Raw genomic sequence first — 25,546 nt, 5'->3', positions numbered from 1 at the left:
TAGATATAGGAAGAGAAACTCCAGTGGAGTGAGGGAGATGATCCTGCGAAGGGTTTGGAGGGCAGGGAGAATTAATGAAGGAATCACTTCCATTGAAGTTATGTGTCATTATTTGAGAATACCAATGCCAATCTCAATATCATGTGTGGAGAAGGGGAAGGAATGAGGAGGGAACAGGGGAGCTCAGCAAGCACCGTGTGTGTGTGTCACTGTCACTCTGAACAGCATTATGATATGAGACTACAGTGCTCTAATAAAAGTGTGAAATGTATAGCAAGACTTAACAAAACAAAACAAAGGCCAACATGACACTAAATCATATTCAGCTGGGCATGGTGGCATACACGTGTAAACCTAATCCTTGGGAGGCTGAGACAGAAGGCCTCAGGAATTAGTGAGGCTTTCAGGAACTTGGTGAGACCCCATTTCAAAATAAAAAATAAAATAGGGCTGAGAATATAGCTCAGAGGTAGAATGCCTCTAAGTTCCATCCCCAGTACAGCCCCCCCCCAAAAAAAAACACACACAAATCAAGCAATTGTACTCTGACAGGAGAGAAATAGTACAGCTTAATGTGAAAGAACAGAAAAAGGGATGGGACATGTGGAAGGTTATCTGGGGTACTTCTGGGGAAGATATGTTCCTCTATATTTCCAAAATGTAATGTAGAATATTTTTTAAAAAGAAGGCATTTATTTTGTATAAGGGCATGTTTTATATTTGTATAAGGAAACACTGGTGAGGTGTATAAAAATTAATAAAGGTATACAAGACACTACCTGCCTTTGTGGTGGTGACTGGAGAAGAGTGAATGGGGTACAAGTGGTATCTTGGACCATTAGTGCTGCTATAACAAAATGTCATCAATGGGGTCCTGATAGACAACAGAAATCAATTCCTCATGGTTCTGGAGGCTAGGAGTCTGGGATAGAAGAGAGTGCCAGCATGGCCAAGTTCTGCATAGGGCTCTCATTTTTTTTTTTTTTTACTTGAAATTGAACCCAGATATTTTACCTCTGAACTGCACCTCATTCATTCATTCATTCATTTATTTATCCATTTATGTATTTATTTATTAATAGAGGTCTCACTAGGTTGCTGAGGCTATCCTTGAATCTATAATCCTCTTGTCTCAGCCTCCTAAGTACTGGAATTATAAGTGTGCCCCACCAAGTCCAGCTGGCAGACTGCACAATCCTTATCTTGTCTTTGCTTGGTGGAGCTAGCTTTGTACCTTTTCTTTTATAAAGGCCCTCCTCTCAGTCAGGACCTGGGATCCTCCATGACCTAATCACCTACATTTCTTCTCTCATGGTTCAGAAGGCTAAAAGTCAGAAATTCAGGCATCTGCATGTTTTGTTTCCTCTGAAGGCTCTTAGGAGAGCGTTGCCTGTTTCTCTCTACCTCTTGGTCGTTGCAGGAAATCCTTGGCACCCCTTGGTTGGCAGCTGCAATCTTGTCTCTACCTCTATCTTTCTGTCATTTACTCCTCCACCCTGAGATCTATTCTAATCTATTATATCTCCTTCCAGAGAGAAGTCACATTTACAGGTGGTGGGGGTTAGAATTTCAATGTCTTTGTTAAAGGCTGGGAAAGTACACAATGCAACCCATTATAGGGCTCTTCTGGACAGTTTTCTTGTTCCTAAGTAAATTATGTAGAAAATACAGTTAGTAGAGAATTTAAAAATACAGATAATTAACAAAACCAAAAGTTGCTTTCTCAAAAAATTAACAAGATAGAAAAACCAGTAGTCAACCTAACCAAAATAAAAGAGAATCAACCCAAATTATGAAGATAAGAAATGAAAAAAGAGGTATTATTACTGGGTACAAAAATCTAGAGGATTATTAGAAACCACTCTGAAAAACTATACTCCAACAAAATGAAAAATCTGGAAGAAATTGACAACTTTCTAGATCAATACAACCTGCCTAAACTGAGTCAAGAAGATATAGAAAGCTTCAACAAATAGTGATCAAAGAGCTTAAAACAGCAATATATATCCTACCATCAATTAAAAGCCGAGGACAGGATGGTTTCCCAAGTGAATATTATAAAACCTTTATAGAAGATCTAATTCTGATACTCCTAAATCTATTTCATGAAATAGGAAACAACAACAACAACAACAACAACAACAACAACAACAACAAAACAAAACGGGACTCTCCTCAGCATTAAAAATCACATCAAGAAAATCATACACCATGACCAGGTAGGGTTCATTCCAGGGATACAAGGCTGGTTAAACAAAAGGATAATCAATCCATGTTATTCATCATATAAACAGAACCAAAAACAAAAATCACATGATCATTTAAATAGATACTAATAAAACATTTGACAAAATCCAACATCTATTTATGTTAAAAGCACTTCTGAGAATTAGAATAGAAGGAAGATATCTCAATATCATAAAGGCAATCTAAAATAGGCCCACAGCCAACATCACATTAAATGGGGGAAAATTTTGAGAGTTTCCCCTAAAAATAGGAACAAGACAAGGATGCCCATTATCACCACTTCTTTTCAATATAATATTTGAGATTCTAGCTAAAGACAAGGAAAGTAAATCAAATAAATAAAAATAGTAAAAGAAGAACTCAAACTTTCACTATTTGCAGATGTCATATTATACTCATAAGACCCAACAAACTCAATCAAAAGGCTTATAGAACTTATCAATAAATTCATCAAAGTGTCTGGGTACAAAATTATTCTTAAAAAAATTAAAAGCTTTCCTGTATGCCAAGCAAAATTCCACTAAAAAAAATCCAAATTCTCACAAACAAATAAAATACTTTGGAATAAACTTAACCAAATAGGTAAAAGACCTCTACAAAGAAAATTATAAAACATTGAAAAAAGAAATTGAAGAAGACCTTATAAAATGGAAAGATCTTATATGTTCATGGATAGCCAGAATAAATATCATCAAAATGGTCAGACTTTCAAAAATGATCTACAGATTCAATGCAATACTCATTAAATTAGCAAGATCATTCCTCACAGACATAGAAAAATCAGTCCTTAAATTTGTTTGGAATAACAAAAAACTCAGAATAGCCAAAGTAGTTCTCAGCAACAAAAACTATGCAGGATGAATTACAATACCTTACTTTAAACTATACTATAAAGCCATAGTAATAAAAACAGCATGGTACTGGCACAAAAATAGATACATAGACCAATGGAGCAGAATAGAAGACTCAGAAATATATCCACACACTAATAGCCAATTTATTTTTGACTAGGGATTATTAACATCTACCGGAAAAAAGATAGCCTGTTCAACAAATGGTGCTAGTAAAACTGGTTAACCATATGCTAAAAAAATGGAAATAAATCCCACTTTTTCACCCTGCACAAGAGTCAATTCAAGATGGATCAAAAACTTGGAAATTAGACCAGAGACCTTGAGACTCCTCTAAGAGGACATATGTCCAACACTGCAACAAAGAGGCACAGATAAAAACTTTTTCAACAAGGTCTCAAAGGCACAAGACTAAAAGATGAATTAATACATGGGATTGAATTAAACTGAAGAGCTTCTGTACAGCAAGGGAAATTATCAAGAACCTCAAATGTGAGCCAACAGAATGGGAGATTTCTGCCAACTACTTATCGAATAAAGGACTAATATCTAGAATATACAGAGAACTGAAGAAACTCAGTAGTAAGAAAACAAATAACTCAATAAAAATTGGCAAATGAACTAATTAAACACTTCATGAAGGAAGAAATTCAAATGGCCAATAAATGCATGAAAATGCTTAACAGCATTATCAATCAGAGAGATGCAAATCAAAACTCTCCTGAGATTCCACCTAACTCGAACTAGAATGGCAATCATTCAAAACACAAACAACAACAAAGGCTGGTGAGGATGTGGAGAATTGAGAACTCTAATATATTTTTGGTGGGATTAAAAATTAGTGCAACCACTTTGGAAAACAGTATGAAGGATCCTATGAAGAATGGGAACAAACTTACCGTATGATCCAGCAAAACAACTTCTGGGTATCTACCCAAAAGAAAGTAAACCAAACTACCAAACTAAAGCATGCATATCTATGTTCATACCTGCACCATTCACCATTGCTAAACTATGGAACCAGCCAAGATGTTCTTCAACTAATGAATGGATCACAAAACTATGGGATTTGTACATAATGGAATTTTACTCAGCCATAAAGCAAAACACAATTGTGTAATTTACAGGGAAAAGGATGGAACTGGAAGACATTATGCTAAGTGAGATTAGTCAAGTCACAAAAATTAAAAATTGGATGTTCTTCCTAATATGTGAAAACTAGGATGTACTTTAACAAAACATGATGTACTTTAACAAATGGATCAATGTACTAACCCAAACATGAGAAAGAGGGAGGCAGGGGAATGGGGTGGGAACTGGGTAAGGGCTAAATGGGTGATGTGAGCATGTCTCCACCATCTTGCATCTCATTAAGATGTATGAGTACAATGCACCAATAAAAAAATAAGTAGAGCAAAACTTTGTCAAAACCTAAGAAATGAGATATATTTGAAAAAAGCTAGTTTCTTCCGCTTTAAAATATAAACATAAAATATAATAAAATATAAAATAAATGAAATGAGAATAAAAGGTCATGAAAATATAATAATAAAAGAAACTCAGGTCAGTTCATCAGTGATAGAGTCATAGGATGCAATTGTCATTGAATATTTATGCAGTTTAAGTCAAACAGGTCTTCTACTGGAGAAATTAAGAAATAGACACAGAAAATGATAGGTAGATTGAGAGACAAATTGATAAATGCATAAGCACATGAACAATATTCATCTATAAAACAAAGCTTATTGTCTTATAGAAGTTTTGTCTTTAAATTATTAAAAAGAAATCATGTGTTGATTTCTGAATTCTCTTTTGAGAACTAACATAATCATAGCACTTAACATGACACATATCAAGCAAAATTTTCTGAGTTTAAACATTGATATATTACTTTCTAATTATTAGTTGTCTGTAAGTGATGTAGATTTATTATATTCAGTTTCACCTTAGTAAACCAGAAATTATAAAAATAATATTAATACTCTATACCCAGAGCACTGTTAGGTGTTTTTAATCTGCACCAAAATATTAGCTATTCATTCATGATTAATTGCTATAAAGACACTGGCTCCAAATGTTCAGTATTTAGAACATTAAAGACTTACTATTTCTACAATTCAAAGCACTGACTTTTTGGCTCTCTTGATGGTCTAGATTGGATTCATTCATAAAACTGTATTGATCTAGAAGAATAGCTAACCACTGAGCTTGTTCAAATAGATTTACTCAAGTTTTGGGTTTCTGCTCTGGATGCTGCAACTCTTCCTTCAGATGTTATATTACCCTCAATGCATATATAAAACTATTACACTGCCAGGTGTGGTGTTGCATGCTCATAATCCCTGTGCTTGGGAGGCTGAGAGAGGAGGATCGCACAAGTTCGAGGCCAGCCACAGCTACTTAATGAGGTTCTCAAAACTTAGTGAGACCTTGTTTCCAAGTAAAATATAAAAAGTAGGTCTGGGAGTATAGCCTAGAGTTAGAAAGCCTCTGGGTTCCACCCCCAGTACCACACACACACACACAAAAATCACTGTCTTTCTCAGGATCTAAGGGTCTCAAGATCCCAAGACAATTGGAGAGGATGCTGCAGACTTTAAGTTGATTTGGCAACAGAGTTTACACATCACTTCTGCCTATGATCCAAATATACCACCCCTGGGTATCTGTACAAAGGTACTAAAAATCATAGTATTATAGTGATATATGCATACATGTGCTTACAGCAGCGTAATTTACAATAGTCAAATTATGGAACCAACCTATGTGTCCATTACCAGACAAATTGATTACAAAATAATGGGATACACACATAATAGAATTCTACTCAACAATAAAAATCAAAATTATGTCAACTGTGGAAAAATGGATGGATCTAGAGAATTATATTAAGATTAGTCACAGTGAATGAAGAGTTATATATTTTCTCTCATATTCAAAATCTAGAGAGTAATCAGGACACAAGAGGGACTTTGGATAATGAAGAAAGAACTTCAATGAAGGGAGAAGTAGTCTAGGGGGAGATAAGGAGGGAAGAGGGAGAATTAATGAGGAATCACTTCCATTGACATTACATACATATGTGAGAATACCAATGTTAATTGTAATATACTGTATAAGGAAGGGGAGTAAGATGGAGGAAACGGGAAAGCCCGCCATGTGTTGTATGCATATAGGTCATAATCATCGTGGACTACATCATAATGTGAGATTACAATGCAGCAGTAAAAGTATAAAAAGGTTTTGAAAAGTCAAGGAAAGTCACAGGTCTGTACAGATTCTAGGGTTATAGAAAGACTGTATCTTTTAAAATAAAGATGTATATTTACAAACATATCAAAGCCAATCACTAAGCCAAACATGATAAAAGAAAGCGGGGAGGCAAAGGGATGGGAATTAAGGATGGGCTAAATGAGTGATGTGTGCATGTATGCCTCTACCATCGTGTACTCCATTAAGATACATAACCACAATGCATCAGTTTAAAAAAAAAAAGCTTAGAAACTTGTGGGCATATTTTTGTATGCTCCAAGAACTATTACTTTTAATTTTCTTGGAACAGGGTGTCAATCTCTGAATAAAGAAAGAATAAAAATTCTACCCAGGTTAAAAAAATTTGACTGATTAATCTAGAGATTATAAAAAATATACTTAGTAGCTGACCTGTGTTATATAAGAAAAGTTTTTAAATATTTTCCCATGTGTTCAATATAAAACATAAAGAGACATCAGTCTATAATAAAACAATAGAGAAAATAACTTTTTAAATGAGGATAGGACTTACAATATATGTTTTCCTGTTTTTTGCAAGTCTATGTACTTTATAACCACATGGCTTTCTATTTCAAAAGTCATCCAGCACAGATGATTCTTTATTTGGGCATTTATTAGTGCCACCCACAAGATGAAACCAGAGATATAAAAAAAAATCATTTTGACTAAGCCTGATTTTATTTACTTATATTTTATTTATAAACCATAAAAATCATGAGTTCTAGAAAATTATTTTATAAAAGTTAAAAAATGACTCCCATTTAAAAAGTCTATTCAGAGTAATAGAAAACTTTAAATCAGAATTGCATAATTATAGAAACATCCCAAAGAAATCAACAAAGTAAAACTGCAAAGAACCCTGAAAGAGGACTTCAGTCTTTCCAAGAATTGTTTATCATTTGACAAGTACTTCATTTTCTTCTAACTATATTTAAAAATAAAACCATTCTCATATTTTAAAACAATAGCTGTTTATATAATGAATCATATGCAAATATTTATGAAAATTTTCTCATCACATAACTTATTTATTTTGCACAAAAATATTTCTCTTGTGAAGAGCTGAATTTTTGAATATAACACTCTCCAGCCAATAGGTGGTTATGAGTCAGTGATCCTGAGACTGGGAAAATATAAAATTGTTATAATCAAGTGTCTTTAAAGCATTAATGAAAGCAATTTAGCAAATTGGTGTAAATTGTATTGGCTCGTAAATTAAAATTCATCCATAAATTCATTTCAACAATTAAATTTGAAGAATAATTAATAAATATTTATTATTTGATCTGTTTTTGCTGCACTAAAACAAAATAAAACACCTATACACCTAGCACACATTAAGACTACAATCAGTTAAAATGTGGTTTTCCTAGAGACCTTGTAAAGCTTTGTCTCTCATCCATTTTAAGAATAAAAATATTAGTTGCAGAATATCATCAAATATATGAAACACCAAGCATATACTAACATATAACTTCTTATAATTTTACAGTAGGAGTTCTTCAAATATCCATTGATTGTAACTAAATATATTTATTACCAATATTTTTCAAAACTTGTCAGGTCTTTTATATGCTGACTATTTTTGTACAATATTTATCTTTTAAAAACCAATTTAAAATGACTGGCATGTCAAGAAATTAAGAAAGTAAAAGAACGTATGTGAAATCTGCCTTAAGGAAATAATAAAGCAATACAAAAAGAAAGAAGACACTTTTAAGGCACTCAATTAACCTAATGGAAACTAAATAGACACAAAACTAAATTTACACAATTTTACAAACCCAGAATTGATTTTGATGTAATAATTTTTGAAATACTTTAATGATAAGATTGAATAAAGTACCATGATAGAGTTTATTTTAAAGCATTTTAAAAGGAAATTAATCAAGACCTTTTAGAATGTATAAATTATAATTAAGAAAAAATGTTAAAAAAATTTAGATAATTTTGTCTGAAAAGTAAAGTTGCTTTTTGAGTACAGAATAGCAATAAGAAATTTGCCATTAGTATTTAAAGGAAATCAATTTTCTATTAATAAAATTGACTAGATACTGTATTTTTTTCATGGATGTCTCCCATGAAGAGTTCTAGGCTGTCAGAGTATGGAATAACATCTTTCAATGTGACCTCAATAAATTATTTGAGAACTAAAAAAAATGTACATATGTTGTTTGATGAAACAGCATAATATAAATTAGAATTTCTTAAGAAAAATATATATTTGGAAAAAAGTATTCTTCAATAATATCATGCATTCACTAATTCCTTTTAAATAATTGAGTACTTTCTGCCATGTTTCTTGGCATTTGAATATGTTAGTTAATAAACTATATTAAAATTTCTGCCCTATGCAAACTAAGTAAATTATGTAGTGTTAGAAGGTTATGTGTGCTGTGGAGAAAACACAATATTGTTAAGTGGGATAGGGAAGACTAGAAGGAGACAGGGTGCTTGAGTGTGTGTGTGTGTGTGTGTGTGTGTGTGTGTGTGCTGTGTGCGCATGTGCATGCATGTGTACGCATGCACATGTGTATACACACGGGCACACAGAAACATTTTTTGCAAAAGGTATTCATAATATAAAGATGGGGAGAAATAAGGATGTGCTTGTTTTGTTTTGTGGTGCTGCAAATTGAACCTACAGCGTTTTACCTTCAAGCTGTAACCCTCAGCCCTATTTTATTATTTTTTTTTATTTGGAACATGGAAACACAAAGTTGATGAGGCTACCATTGAACCTGTGTTCCTACTGTCTCAGCCTCCCAATAATTAAGATTACAGGTGTGTGCCAGCATCCCCAGCAAATATGAATATGTTAAAAAAAGGAATAGCAAGAACTTTTGAAAGTCCTTAGACTGGAACTTTTAACAAAATTCAATAAGTAGCAACAAGGCAAGTGCACCTGGTAAAGCAAGTGATTGAGAGGTATTGGGAGGTGAGGCTTGCTGAAGAAATGCTAATAGCCCAGGTACTCCTCTTCTAGTAGTGAAAAAGTCTATGGTATAATTTCCATACCTTTTATCCATTTTGAATTGACTCTTGTGCAGGGTGAGAAGTGGGATTTTATTCCATTACTCTACAAATTGATAACCAGTTTTGTCATCACAATTTGTTGGAAAGGCTTTGTTCCAGATATACTTTTGGCTCCTTTGTAAAAAATCAATTGGCTTTAAGTCTGTGGATTTCTGAGTCTTCTCTTCCATTGGTCTCTGTGTCTGTTTTTGTGTCAATACCATGCTGTTTTAATTACTACGGTTCTGTAATATAGTTTGAAGTCATAAAAAGTGAAAGATCAAATGTTTGTCTTCCTATGTGGATGCTACATGGGCTATAGGAGGGACTCTAGATAAAGGTGTAGAAACCCTAGGGGAATGATAACAGAGGCCTTAGGGAGGAAGGTGGGTGGGCAGGTAGAAGGCTCGGTGAAAGAAATACTTCGATAGACATGATGTACATACAAAACTGTCAATACAAATCTTAACATTGTGCACAAGGAGGGTGAGGGAGTAAAAGGGAGCAGGGATTGGGGAAGATGCTCACAGAGTGCTATGTGCATGTTTGTCTCTATCGCTCTGAACTTCATCATATTTTATGATTATAATTCAATAGTAAAAAAAAAAAGTTCAGGTCCTATAGAACTACATTGTTGACTCTCGATGAGATAGAGTCATTAGAAAGTAGTGAAAAGAGAAGTAATATCATATGACATATATTAGAGATTTCTGTAGCTGCTATGTTGAAAACCAACTAAAGAAGTCAAAGAGAAAAAATAAGGAGATTAAATAGGAGAATACTGCAGTAACATAATTAAGAAATAATGATAGTTTGGATCAAGTTGTTGGCAATGAATGGTGTGTTAAATCACTGAATTACAGATCTAATTAGGTGTAGAAGGGTTAGGGATTATTGATTATTAGCTATGGGATGTGAGAAAAAATACAATAAAAATGATTCTAATATAATGGTAACCTTCAAACATTACCTGGATATGTCAAATTTATTTTAAGTATAAACTCTTTGTCCAGATTTCTTCTTTTCTCTAGGTAAAAATTCCCATTGCTAAAGTGAACTACTTAGTCAAGATGGAGAAATCCTTATTGTAGTAATTCCTTCTTATTGTGGGTATGTCACTCTAGTACACTTGATCCTATAATTTTCCCATATGAACTCCCATATATTTCCCAAATCTTGTAACTGAAAGCATAAAAAGAGACAACAAAAAGTGATATCCCCCAAATCACCAGTGTGTGTGTGTGTGTGTGTGTGTGTGTGTGTGTGTGTGTCAAATTGTGCATATTTTATGTATGTCTTAATTAAAAGTGAAAAAAATTTTTAATGCATATTTGAAGTATAAAACATACAAATTCATTAGAAAATAAAATAATTGACAAAAGGAAATGCAAAAATAGCCAGAGATAGATGATAGATAGATTATAGATAAATAACAGTAATAAAATCAAGATGTATAATAGTATAAAATTAATTTTTTAATTTTAAAAATCTAATTTTAGAAAGAAAAATGAATCTTACTGAGAGATTAAAAACCAAAGTCATATTCTGCTTAGAATAAGTCTGATATACCTTTAATTTCTGAGAGCAAAGGGTCAAGTTTGAGTGATATTGGGCACTATTTAATAGCTCTTTGGAAAAAGAACCATATTCAGGGGCAAAAGTCAGATTCTGTCTCATTTTTAGTAAAGAATATTTAAACAAAAAATTTTAGATAGTTTTTAAGAAATGTTTTAACATATCTCTACAAAATTCAGAACATAGCACATAAGATATTTTTTGTTATAATTATCATTGTTATTGTTGGTAAATGTATCATCATTATACTTAAAGCAAGTTTAAAAATGTAAATAATCAACAATTTCAAGATAAATCCTGACTAAATATAAAACAAACCTACTTAGCAAGACAAAAACAAGAAAATCAAGGAAGAGTAGATTGCTGCTAAACTAAGTCTAGTTGAAGTATGATGTGACTTTTTTAATGAAATGAATAGTAGTTGATTTCACGATAGGTCTGGTTAATATTTATAAGAGTTTAAATTATTCTGAGCCTACATCATCTAGAAGAAATTGAGAAAGTTTCTAAATAATTTTTTTTTTTTTTTTGGTGGTACTGTGGGTGGAACTCAGAGACTTTCTACCTCCAGGCTATACTCCCAGACCTATTTTCTATTTTATTTGGAAACAGGGTCTCACTAAGTTGCTGAGAGCCTCACTAAGTAGCCGAGGCTGGCTTCGAACCTGTGTGATCCTCCTGTCTCAGCCTCCCAAGCGCGGAGTCTAAATAATTTTCTAAGCATCCAAAAATTCTAAAAACCACCTCTGGGTTGTAGTTATTTAGTACATGAATTATATATTTCTTGTTTTTAAGGAAGCAGAGAAACATACCATGTTAGATTCCTTTTGTTAAAAAAAAGAGATCATGTAGTAGTAGGACTAAAAATAATAATATTGTGTATTTCTTCTATACATTTGTATTATCATTATTTCTAGTAAAAATCACACTATACAACAGTTAAGGTCCTATTAATTATATTAAATGTGTGTCTTTACAGTTGTGAAGGCAAATCATTAATTTTTTATCCCCATCCCTAGAGAAGCAGATGTAAGTTTAATGAATGTCTTCTACACTATTGGTGGAATTGCAAAGTAGCTCAGCCTCTATGGAAATCAGTATGGAAATTCCTTAGAAAACTGGGAATGGATGCGACATACAATCTGGCTATACCACAACTGGGTATCTTTCCAAAGAAATTGAAACCAGAGAACTACAGTAATATATGCATACCCATGTTCATAGCAGTATAATTCACAATAGCCAAATTATGAAACCAATGTAGGTGTCCATCAACAGATGAATGGAATCTTGGGAAATACACACAATGAGATCCTACTCAGCAATTAAGAAGAACAACATTATGTCTGGAGAATATTATGTTAGGTTTGATTACCAATCACAGAGAGTAAAAGGTGATATTTGTTTTTTCTAGTATGTACAGAATGAGGAGTAATTGGGACACAAGAAGGACTCCAGTTAATGTGGGAGAGACCTGAGTGGAGCCAGGGAGGTGATCTAAGGGTAGGGAATGAGAAAGACTGAGCTTTTTAATGCTAATACTACCATCAACTACTTGTATACATGTGAATATATCAATTTCAATCTGGGTACTCTGTAATTGGGAGGGAGGGAAATAGGAAGTGGGGGGCACCAAGTGCTATATGCATATATGTCATTGTCAACATGATTTACATTATAATGTGAGACTAAAATGCACCAATAAAAGCACAAAAATAAATAAATAAATGAGACAGAATTTTGTATCATCTATATTTAATAAGTGCAACAATATACCATAACTAAGTAAATGCAAGTGAATAAGGTCTTCACAGGCATGTATAGAGGGTAAGGGAGAGAGGGAGATAGAGAGGAGGGGAGAGATGGAAGGAGGGATGTAGGAAGAAAGAGAAAGATAGAGAAAATAATGTGAAATCCACAGGTCAATCCATCTTGTTACTGAAAGGTAATAAATCTGATGATATTGATGTTGAGTTTAATGTCCAATTACTATCAATTTCTTTCTAATTGTTTTAATTTCATTAGCTTTTATTCTTCAATTATTTAATTCATCAGAGGGAAAAGAAACTCTCTAAGGATAGAACATTCATTTGATTATGTCAGTATTTTTCAAAATGTTCAATAAATTATTGAATTTAGGAGGTGCTGAATAAATATTTGGTGCTTGAATGTATAGCCATCAATTTCATTGAAACTACATAAACAAATGATTTCAATATGCTTCACAGAATATGTTTCTGTATTCAAAGTAAAGTTTATTTAGATCTAATTAATGACTGACTAATGCATGTCCTTCATTTGAGCATGGCTTTGTGTCTGTGGGCTCACTATTGTACTCTACAATAACACTCTGAGAAGCTTTACACGATGCCAAGCCATTGGGAATGCTGTAAGAGTTGTGTTCCCAAGAACTAGTAATAAAGGGCAGTATCATTATAGAATGAAGTTGTAAATAAACTAATATTACACGCATATCAATTTATATATGCATCTTTACATAAATAAATTGATAGCACACATTGTAATGCAATGAATGATTGGATGATTAAAATAACAGAGCTTTGCCGGTTCTGAGCCAATCCACTAGTGTGCTTGATAGTTCACACAGGAAATGCATTATTGACCATGTTTATTGTGATTGATAAGTAAGTTTGAGACCAGATTTGGCACAAAAGAGCAGAGTTTAAAATTAGCTTTCAGGTGATCAGTGGAAGTGCCCAGATTAGGAAGAGGATAGTAGTAACAAAATTTATTGTTGGCATAAAAATAAATCATCAATAGGTATTATGTAGTACACTTGTGGGCAAAGTAACATTAAGCATATCTGATGGAGGTTTATTACCATTTCTATATAAAGAAGGGATAGGATAGAAATATCAGAACCTCCCACAGTGGAAATTTTCTCTAAATGTGGGTTTAACACTCCCCTCATCAGAATCACTGTGTGTGTGCATATGTGTGTGTTTGTGCTATTAAAGTATGCATGCTCTTAGCAAATTTCATGAATTTCTCAATCAAATTTCTAAGTGTGGAATATATTCAGATGCATTTCAACAAACAAGCAAACCTACTAAAGATGTAAAATATTGCATGTTATACTTGGATAATTAATATTTCCAAAATAACATGTGTTAAAAGCCTTTGTCTCTACACTGGTGCTATTGTTAGGTGGTGGAACCTTTAAAAACTGAGGCCTGGTAAGGGGTCTTTAGGTAACTGAGGTTGTGTCTTCAAAAAGAACTGTGGGACTCTGCCTCTTTTTCTTTATTTCCTGGCTGATGAGGATAACAGTTTGCTCTACCGTAAATTCTCCATTATCATCATCTGACACCCAACCAGAAGCCTAAAAGCAAAGTTTCTACTTAATCATGGACTTGGAATTCCAAAATTTTGGTCCAGAATAAACTTTTTTCTTTTATGAATCAATTTTCTTTAGGCATTTTGTTATAGTGACAGAAATTAATATACTGAATTTTCATGAAATAGCACAGTAAATATTATACAAAACTTCATTTTAGAATGGGCTTAGTTATGTCCGGTGAATCCTTTGTCATGATTATTATGTCTAAAAAAGATAATTTAAGAAATTAGGCAGATTAGCTAAGCAGCAAGACTTAAATAATAATGTCTCATCTCAGTGGTGTTGAAAACCGGAATCTATGAACTGTAGTCTGCACTTTGTATTTGAATCTTTAATTCAAAAACAAAAAAAAAAAGGAAAGACCAAACATAAAAACAAACAAAATTTAGTACCAAAAATTTCAAAAGTGTTTTAAACACATGTATCACTAAGCATGTAGCTCACTGTAGAGCTCTTGCTTAGAATATGTGCTAAGGCTCAGGGTTTAATCTCCAGCACAATACAAAAAATAAATTCTAAAAAGCACATTATAGTTTAACATCACTAGCAATACTTGGTCATATAGCACTGATTTGAATAATACAGAAACCATCAAACCTATCTATTTATATATTACTTTTAAACACAAATGCTATGGGCTGTTCTGTCCCCAATCTCCCCCCCCCCCAGAAAAAGATTACAAAAATATAGACAAGAGAATAAGGAGTTGTAGGGCCTAGTGATTAGAGTAACTTTAGGGAGGCCAGAGAAAATATTCTCAAGGAAGCAACAATTTCAGCAGATCTGAGCTATCTAGGACAATGACATAAGTAAATAGGCTTTAATTAGAGGAAACTTTATGTGCAATATTTTGTAAGGATGCAGAGTATAATGGCTCTAGAGTAAGAAGTCCTTGACTTCCAGATTCCTATTTCCTCACTTATTATCTGTGACCTTGGGAAATCACTTCATATCTTTAAATTTCACTTTCTTCATCCTAAAAATGGGAATAATAGCATTATATCATGAAGATATTGGAGGATCAAATAAGGAAGTGGAAATAAAGTTCTTTCCATATGAACTTGTGCACAGTAAACATTGAAACATGCTAGATATTGTCTCTAACAATGGTGTCACAACACTTATAGAATAGGGAAGAAAAGGCCTGATGTGCCTTCGTAGAAATTAGGTGAATTTCTAGCAAGATTCTAAAGTCGAGATACAAAACCTAAATGCCAAAGTCTTATAAAAATATTCTGCTCTATACTTTAAGCCATAGTAAATAAACCAGAGATGAATTATGCACAAACTCATTGTACTGTAATCTCACCTTTGAGCACTTTTCACAATAGCAAACATGGGTGGTAGCAAACAGAGATTAAGATTTAATTAAGCCAAACTTTAATTCAGGAAAACAGCTTCATTTGGCAAAATTAAAAGATTTTTTTTGTAGGTCATAATCAGAACACAATTCTAGACACAGAAACAACAATGTGAGGTCAATACAAATATTCATAACATGTGTTTCAACAAAAACACTTGTCTCTAGTTATTTCTACTTAGAAACTTTATTAAGTAATCAGATATTCATCCACATATAAAACTGATATAGCTAAAAAAATCTGTACCTTTTCCAAATACATTTTGGTAAAAATGTGCCTGTTTTTAACTCATAAGTCAATTCTATTTTTCTTACCCTAACACTATCGTGCTTCTGTTTCTTGATGTCATTGCTCTGGATATCTTATTAATATTAGAATAACTTCAAGGCTAATATAAATATAAGGCTAATATAAAAATCATTAAAAATATATTTTCTACTGGAAAAAAATATTTTGGTTACTCCTTCAAGGTTGAAGACATTTGCCTTTCATTATCTGGGATATTGGAGGTTATTCCCATTACTTTTTGCTTTTAAGTTTATACACTTCATTTTACTTCACTAATGAGTTTGTTTATATAGTTGCCATAAATTATGAAAGCCTTTTCCCATAGTTGATTCTATGGATTCAAAATATTTTAAGTATTACTTAAAAGTTACTTAAGTACTGCAATTACATCAAGAAATAAGAGCAAAATATTGTTAAAGTAAGAGCAAAATAGTAAAATGCCTTGAATGTGATAAGGTACATTTCACTGATTATTTTGTACACATTAATTTGTCTTCTTAACCATCCTATGTCATAGAAGCTATTATTTCACAGTACAAAAATTTTAGTGTTAGGATATTTAAGCAACATGCAAATCGAGCTTATAAGAGAGGAGAGAAAACAGGAATTCTGAATCCATTTTCTAGAACTTTAACCAATCTGCTGTTCTATATAACAGATAAAAGAAAAAAACTATTTTTTGTAAATTTCATTTTGAATACAATAAAACTCTATTTCCCCCTACATTGTGTAGAGAAATGGAAGAATTAAAAATATGATGTATTAGTTCTATTAGTTTTGTTTTTGCTTTTTTAGAAATAATGTGTTGTACTGGGCGTGGTGGCCCACGCTTGTAATCCCAGTGCTTGGGAGGCAGAGACAGGAGGATCGTGCAGGTTCGAAGCCAGCCGCGCTGGCTTAAGAGACTCCGTTTCCAAATAAAAATATAAAATAGGTCTGGGAGTGTAGCCCGGAGGTAGGAGGGCTTCCTGGAACCCCAGTACCACACACACACACACACACACACACACACACACACGTAATGTTTTGTGTATACTGAGTTTAAATAACTATATTAGAGTTTCCAACTGAATATGAAGTATTCATAAATTGAGTAATCGGAGATTTTGACTTTTCATAATTATTTCTTATGTGTTTATAGTACCAGAAAATGTGGAATTTTGTCATAAAAAACATTATCTTCAGTAAGTACTTTCCAAGGTAAGCGCAGATGTGCTGAGCTACTAGCCCCTATTTGACAGAAGTAGTCAAATTACCATCTTCTAATATTTGATAGATCCTTGCAATGCTGAAATACAGGCAGCCTAGTTATAGGTTCCATATTTCTTTCATTTAGTCAGTCATAAAAAATAAGAAATCGGATGCTTTCCTTAATTTGTGAAAGCTAGGAAGAAATGGGTCATAAGAGGAAATTTAGATGAAGGAGATTTTATAGATGAGCAAATAAGGTGACCTGAAGGAATGGGATGGGGAAAGAGGCAAATTCTTTAGTGTACATGATGTACTTTAACAAACATATCAAAGTAAATCACTAAACCAAGAGGGAGAGGGAGGGAATGGGGCAGGAACTGGGTAAGAGCAATTGGGTGATGTGTGCATGTATGTCTCCACCATCGTGTATCCCATTAAGATATATGACTGCAACGCACCAATAAAAAATAAATAAAATAATAAAAGATTGTCATTATAAACATTCCTCCTCTGGGAAAAATTTTTGTTCTTAATATTTGTTTTATTTTTGGTTGCAAATATAATTACTTTGAAAGGTCACTAATAAAAAAAAAAAATCAGGGCTAATCCAAGATGGTTTAAGTGTCTCCTGTTTCTTTTAGTGAAGAGAATGATAATATCTACACATAGAAATCCATTTTTTTCACAGAATTTCTGAATTATGAATAAAAGTTATAAAATTTTTGTCTTGCCTTTTAGGAAAATGATAACATTGATGGCAGAAAACTGAAATCATAAGCACTTAAATATTTAGATAAATAAGTGAAATTAAATGAATTAAAATATTCTTGATTTACTGAAGCCCTTTTGCTAACAGATTCAGCTGATACATAGTTTACTGAGAAAAATGCCTTTCTATTTCTTTTATATAAAAAGCCATACCATATCTTAGGTGGCAAACTAACTGTAGAAAGCAATTCTATTTCTGTCCAAATTTATTTTTCCATATAAACGCAAGATCCCAACATCCTCTTAGGATCCAATTACCTAGTAAACGTGAGGAAACAGGAAGCTTCTTGCACATGAGACTAACAAAATTTTATAGGCTAAATTTGAAAAAAAAATCCATAGGTAAATAAGCATAAAAATGAACTTTATGCATCCCTAAATAGAAGCACAAAAGGATTTCTTTCAAGCTGACATAAATGTACAAGTGGAGATTTTGTGCTCCTCCTCAAAGCTGTCGCAAGTGCTAAATGCTTCTTTAATTAGTTGATAAAAATTTGGAATGAAAGAAGGCCTAAGCTAAACAAAGTCCAAATACTGAAAATTCCTTCTTCTAATGTACAAGAAGTAAGCCAATAACCTACTGAAATAGTAATGCCAAAGTGGACTTTTCATTCAAGGCCTGTGAGCCTTCCACTGACTACATCTTCAAAGAAGGGCCCAGAAGGAAATTCATTGATAATTGCAATGAAAATAAAATTGATAAGGATTGTGTATCACCCTTCTAATCTTCATAATCTCCATAAATTTTGTTTCTATTCTTGAGAACACAGACTTTAATTTATACATGATAATGGTTTTCAAACTGCTATATGGTGCAAGAGTGTGACAGAAGGCAAGCTGTAGTACTTTCTCACTGAAAGAACAAAGTGGTATGAATATCATAATAGAAAGTAGGATTTTAGTAGTAAAAAAAATAAGTACTCTGGCATGCAGAGACTGAAATAGTGGGACATTTGGTCTATAACATCAATGACATCAATTTAATCAAAGAAATCTATGTGTAGTGGTCTAGTTACTCATAGATTATCAAGTTTCCATACCCTAGTTGGTTAACCTACTCAACAACTCCTTAACTGACTAGAACAGAGATACTCTTGAAGAAGGACTCTACACTAGTATCATATGTTTATATATATCTTTTCTTAAGAGCATCTGTGACTATTTCTAAATATACTGGATAAATAAAGGGGTAGAGATAAAATTAAAAATTTTTAGAGGTTATTGAATATTTCCTTCAGGCTAACACTAATTTGCCTCAACTGCACAAGAAAGAAAAACTAATTGTAAAACTGCAGTCATGGCCAAAGTAAAGACTCTGAGAATGTCCTTCTTTCAAAAAATATAAATAAGTACACATTTCTGAGGAAATGGTATAACTAGTGCCATTCATCATAAAGAACATTGAAAGAAAAAGGTTAAAAGTTATGAACACATGAGAAGATTTAAATGTTGTACTTGTTCTGTATAGACAACAAATTATAATTGGCAAGAAAGTAGGTTTAATCAGACAGTGGTTACACATATTGCCAAAGTGATTTCTCCAGTAAGGAGAACCAACAAGACCCTTGCACTTTGAATTATAATAACATTCTAGCTAATGATGATGACTTTTTCAAAAACATCTCAAAGAGAAGTAACCACAAAACAATTGCTGATACTTTATAATAACATAAGTGTACTTTCAACATCTTGTTTCAATAGTCCTTTAAATTTCTAGGTCTACAAAATAATTTAGGCTTCCAAAACCCTGATCTACTGACCATTCTTTAAAACACCATGCTAGGAAACTACAAGAATGGCATCAAAAACTGAAAGGAAACTGGTGAACTGGGAATATTATATGCTCCAGAAACTTTGGCAAGGACCGGGAAATAAAACATTAAAGTAGAGGAAATTTTGTATATGGTGTCAAATCTCAGCTATTTGGGAGGGTGAAATAGAAGGGTCTTAAGTATAAGGCCAGCTTCAGCAATTTAGTGAAAACCTGTCTAGAAGAAAGAAAAATAATAAAAATGAGGGCTGGGGATGTAGCTCAGTTGTAGAACACTCCTGGGTTTTCAATCCCAAGCATTGGGAACAAAAGGACCACTTGCCCTAGGTATATTTCTGAATGTTTTGGGGAGGGTAGCGCATTCCCTCCCAAGTCAGAGGTGATTTTGCTGTACTTTGTAGAACAAAATAAACGTGCACTATTTTGAGAGCACACGATGAAGCTTTCAAAATAACTTTTTCAATATTTTAAATATTTTACACTATACCTAGATCTCTATTTATCCACATAAAATGTATATATTATATTCCTTCAAAGCATAAAATAGAAGAAAATTATAAGTGTTGTAATGGGAATAAGTCTAGATGCTTTTTGACAAAGTAATATTATTGTGTATAAGTCAGTTTTTTAAAAGAATTTATCATATAATAAAGGCATATACAAAGAGCCAATAATACAACAAAAAATTTTTCAACATCACTAGCTATCTGAGAAATGCAAATCAAAACTACACTGAGATTCCTTCTAAGTCCAGCTAGAAGGGCAAACATCAAGATGTCAGTAATGAATACTTGCAGGGATATGGGAAAATAAGAATATGTATACACTGCTGGTGGTACTGTAAATTAGTCTAACCGCTACTATGGAGATCAGTACAGAATTTCCTCAAAAAGTTAAAAATGGAACCACCATAGGACTCAACTATACCACTCCTAAGTATCTTTCCAAAAGAAGTAACGTCAGAATACTATAGTGATACATGCAAATCCATATTTACAACAGCACAATTCCAAATAGCCCGATTATTAAACCAGCCTAGGTGTTTGACAACAGATGAATATATAAAGAAAATGTGATATACACACAAAGGAATTTTACTGAGTCATAAAAACAAAATTATGTCATTTGCATGAAAATGGTTGAAACTAGAAAATTGCTTAGAGATTGCTATGAGATTAGTCAGTCTCATAAAATCAAGATTTTTTTTCTGTTTTCTTTCATACGTGGAAGCCAGAAATAGAATACGAAATAAAAAGAATTCCAGGAGAGAGAACAGTACAATAATAGAAAGGGATTTGGGGATGGAGATGGTGAAAGGATAAAGGAGATTCAGAGAAATAAGTAGTTCAAGTAATGCTACATCCATATATGAATTTATCACTATTTGATCTTACCAACATGTACAGGGAGACAGTGAAAGCAAGGTGGGTTCTGGAGAGAAACAAAGAAAGTGATGTGCACACATTCAAACGCACTACTTTGAATCTCACTATGATATATAATAACAATGCACTATTGAAATTAGACATAAATTTACTAAAACCTTAATAAATTTTAATCATTTTGAGTTTAAAAATCCTATATAGCAGAGTGTGCATATTCACTATGTTATCCCCTTTGCAATTTGGCTGTTTATAGAAAATTTGTTATGCAATCAGTATGTTCACATTTTATTTCCCTATCATTTCTTTATTCCCACAGGCAGCATTCCCTTTTATCTTAAATAACATCTATATCTTTATTATGTTTTCTTTTTCCTCTTTAATGTCAGTCAGCTTCTCTGTCCTCCAAAACATCTCAAAAAGTTTATTTTTTTCTATCCATATCAGTACCATAACCTTATTTTATAATAACCATAATTTCCAACTAATTCTAGCACTTAGCTTTTCCTTAAAACATAGTCTTCTGACTTGACTATTAAGTTACATGCAAAAAAAGTTATTTAAAATTAGATGGCTTTTCCCAAGAGCATTACATAATAATACAATGCTTGCAAAAATGTTTTAAATGTTGTATAAAGACCCACATGTTAATCATTAAAACAGTACCTTTTTATAGACTACGAGGGGAAACTCATCAATTTTAACTCAGGGAAGACTGAAATTTTTTTTAATCTTAAATAACTATTTTCAAATTTTCATCTTAAATAGAGAGCTCTTTTCCTGTACTTTTTGAATTTGGATAGTTCATCCAATATTTGATGTCATACAACAAAACAGTCAGAAAATATCAAACATTTATGGAAACCAATTCATGTTTGAAAGGAATTATTAAAGTAAGAAATGCATTTAAAAATAATTAAAAGAATTTGAAACTAATGTTAAAATCTACTAAAACATTTTTACATAAAAACTATAAAAACTGCATGTACTACAGATAACCATATTCAATTTAATGCTTAAAAATATACAGATACTAAAAACTACCACAACTACTCTCTGTGATGTAAGTACTTAACAAGCATTTGGCAATAGTGGTATTAAATCTAAGATATCTTATGAGTCATTCAAAGATAACAATTTTTGGTAGAAATTGAGACTCATTTGATCTGAAATACTAATACTGAGATAAATCTAATTTTAATTTTTTGGATAGCTTTGCAAGGCTTTTAGAGTATCTACCATGACAACTTGGGAAGAAAAAAAAAAAAACAGCAACCAAAAGTCAACTCAATGTCTTCTCTGATTATAACTGTTTGTTTTTCAAGTGAGCAGTGCCAAAACTAGCTGAATGAAAATTAATCTTGCTTGGTATTTAAGGTACCCAAGGTCCAAATAACACACTTTGGAGTCTGAAAAGGCCAGCAAGTCAAAGACAACCAGAGCACATGTTTATTTATTGGGCACACTGCAAAAACAATAAATAGCCATTTCCTGTATTCAGCTCCTCAAAGGAATATCTTTCAAAGAAGTTAAGATGCTCCAAGCCACAGAGTTTACTCCCAGAGGAACACACACACAAAAAAAGCTTAGTGATTATTCAGTATGCTTTTAATATGATAATGGAAGATTTGTAGTGAAATCAAGTAAGGTTGAAAGATGTCATTAAGAAGCCTGAAGCCATAGGTTTAAAGCCATTTGTTTTCTGATAAAGGAAGACAGTTTACTAAACACCTGTGGTGTCTAGTGTGAAGGGTGACACACATTTCCCTTGCTTGCAGCTCAGTGTATATATACTGAAAGAAAAAGGTAATTATTCCTATTGTTGCCTGGCACTTGAGCACTTCTTTTATTTTCACTTTAGGTTAAGAACTTATGAAGAAATAATAACACATTAAATGAGGAAAATTACACATATATGTGTGCACTTTTTGTGCAAAAAATGTTGTAGACATTCATTCAGTGTAGATGAAAATATAGAAAATGTTCAGAATAACTCTTCTTGGTTTGATCAGGAACTTCACATCATTTGAGCTACTATTGAATATTTTATCAGTCAGAAACAACTAGGAACTCAATTGCATGGATTGTCTTATTCTTGAATGTGTGTATACAAGGGATGGTAGAGATACTAGGAATTGTACTACTGAGCTATATGCCCAGTTACATTTTCATATTTTTCATAGATAATCTCTTGATTACCTATGACATAACCAGCAATTCATCATAATTATGCTTGCTGCAACTTGAAACCCCAGCATTCCATAACCTATAAACATATACTAATATTATATTAACTGCACTCAATTTTTGATTCAGAAAAAATTCTATGTCATTGTTATTATCAATTGCAAGGATACGCACACTGACCAAAACCCATCTGAGAAACTATATAAGTAATGAGCTTACTAAATCATTAGACAAAAGCTGTGCCTAGGTAAAGGGATAATTGTAATTTGGGAAAATTTAATCTATCTTCCTCTCCTAGATACCTGTTGGTGGAAAAAATCTACTCTTACACTTGGAAAAATTCTTGCCACCTAGTGGGTTAGCTATGTTAGGTGTTATATCAACTATGGTTTGCCTTTGATTTTATTTTTCCTAGGAAAGAAGTCTGTGTTGATTTGCTTTAAAGTGAATATGTGAACAGAAAATATAGAAGACTAAGTAACTCAAACAGAAATATATTCCCCTACTTTTCAATAACTACACCCTAATGATTCCAAGATTTCAAATTGGAATATATGTTTTCATGTGATTATTCAATAGTGCATAGTTATTTTAATTTTGATAAATGGATTTGGCAAAGACACAAACCATTCCATGCATTTTGCTGTAATCATAATAGAAATAATAAGAAAAAACTATTATAATCTGCAAAAAAATATAGCTGTGGTGCCCAGTAAGCAAGCAAGCAAACACACAAACAAATAAAAACTGCCTGATAACATGTCATTAAAAATGAATTTTAAAAAGAATAATAAAGCAGAATAAAATATAGATTTGAGCTATAAAGATGCATCATGTAAAATTATATGAGATCATATTATTTGTCACAAATAGCTTTGATCCAGAAATATATATTTGAATAAAAATAATTAAAGATAATTGAAATAAATGAAATAATTGAAAATAATTGAAAAACAATTGAAATGTATCTTTTGGTCTGTGTATATTTAGCTTTTGTTTGAAACTTAAAAAATAAGTATTTTATGATGAGTTGTACTTTAAGCTCTGATTTACTGGTGTATGGGGAAGTTTTTCCATAGATATTAGTGAACCTTGCCCTCAGCTATGAAGATAATTGATAGAGGCAGACCTACAATACTCATGTTGTTTGGGCATGACACTTACCTGCTTGGTTTGTGGTTACATTTACAGACACATACTGCCGGGCTCCTGGACTCAAGTCGGACACTCCATTCACTGCCTCAATCTCAAAGGTATAGTTTGTGTGAGCGAGCAGATCCACCATCATGACAGAGGTGTTTTTCAGGCCGATTTGCTGGGGAAGGTACCTGACATGACCGCCACACTCCTCACACACCCCTGCATGGGAGTTGCACTTCTTGCATGCAATATAATATGACACATCTTTCCTTCCACCAGTGTCAGCAGGCGGAATCCATTCCAGAAAGACACTAGTTTCATTAACATTTGAGATGGCATTCCGAGGAGCTGAGGGGGGTCCTGGTTTGCAAAGTAAAGTGAGAAAAACATATTTTAAGATGATATTAATTAGGCATCATTTACCACACTAGTCTCTGGTATGAAGGAAACTAGGTTTACAATTAATCTTTTAAGTCATAATTTGTAATTATCTTTGAAAAATCTTGTTACTATTTGTAGGAAACAGTGGGGGCTTTTAGAAATGATTTACCTTGGCATTGTTATTAAATTGTTTTCGCAAAAGCAGATGTTTCACTTAATCTATATGTAAATAATTATGAAGTAAAACTAGGCAAGCACAAATAGATTAAATTTTATGCTTAAAACGTGGTAAATGACTTTCCTATTGTTATTAAGAAGTAAATATGAAGAATCTACTAAGCAATGAGTAAAGGTAAAAACAGGAGTTTTCAGTGTGGTTCTTGAAAACAAATTATGTACTAAGTAAGAAGGATGCCTTAGATTCTGATATGTGATTTACAGAATGGATTACCTATTTTAACAAATAAACCATTGAAAATCCTCTCTGAAATCAGGAAAGCACTGGACTTAAAGTCGTCACAATTTGTATTAACTTATTTTGTTTCCTATTCATTTCATATCATTGTGCTAAAAGTTATAAATATTACAAATTGAAAGTTTAAAATTCATTTTAAACTAATCCTCAAAGACACTACAATAGAAAGAGTGAACAGGGCTCAGAGTTTGAAGAATTAATAGTACAAATTTGAATCTGCAATGACGTACCACAATAAGGAATTAGATGCATTTAACTAAAATATTTTCATAGAATTTTA

The 25,546-nt window shown here is 32.6% G+C and overlaps 1 protein-coding gene across 10 annotated transcripts in view; it reads right to left on the bottom strand.

The window, feature by feature from the left end:
* Window positions 1-25,546, bottom strand: part of EPHA5 (EPH receptor A5) — a gene marked incomplete at both ends in the record, with an annotated part of 332,505 nt that overhangs the window by 135,770 nt on the left and 171,189 nt on the right. For 4 of the 10 annotated variants that reach the window (XM_080696953.1, XM_080696956.1, XM_080696955.1 and 1 more), the window contains one exon: window positions 24,435-24,770. The exons of the other annotated variants lie outside the window; for them this stretch is intronic. In XM_080696953.1, the coding sequence (XP_080553079.1) occupies window positions 24,435-24,770 (336 nt within the window). The remainder of the gene's footprint in view (window positions 1-24,434; window positions 24,771-25,546) is intronic. 10 annotated transcript variants of the gene reach the window in all.

The sequence above is a fragment of the Muscardinus avellanarius genome (assembly GCF_963383645.1).
Source record: "Muscardinus avellanarius genome assembly, chromosome: 6".
In the NCBI taxonomy this organism is placed as follows: Eukaryota; Metazoa; Chordata; class Mammalia; order Rodentia; family Gliridae; genus Muscardinus; species Muscardinus avellanarius.
This window is presented reverse-complemented; position numbering and strand designations above follow the sequence as displayed.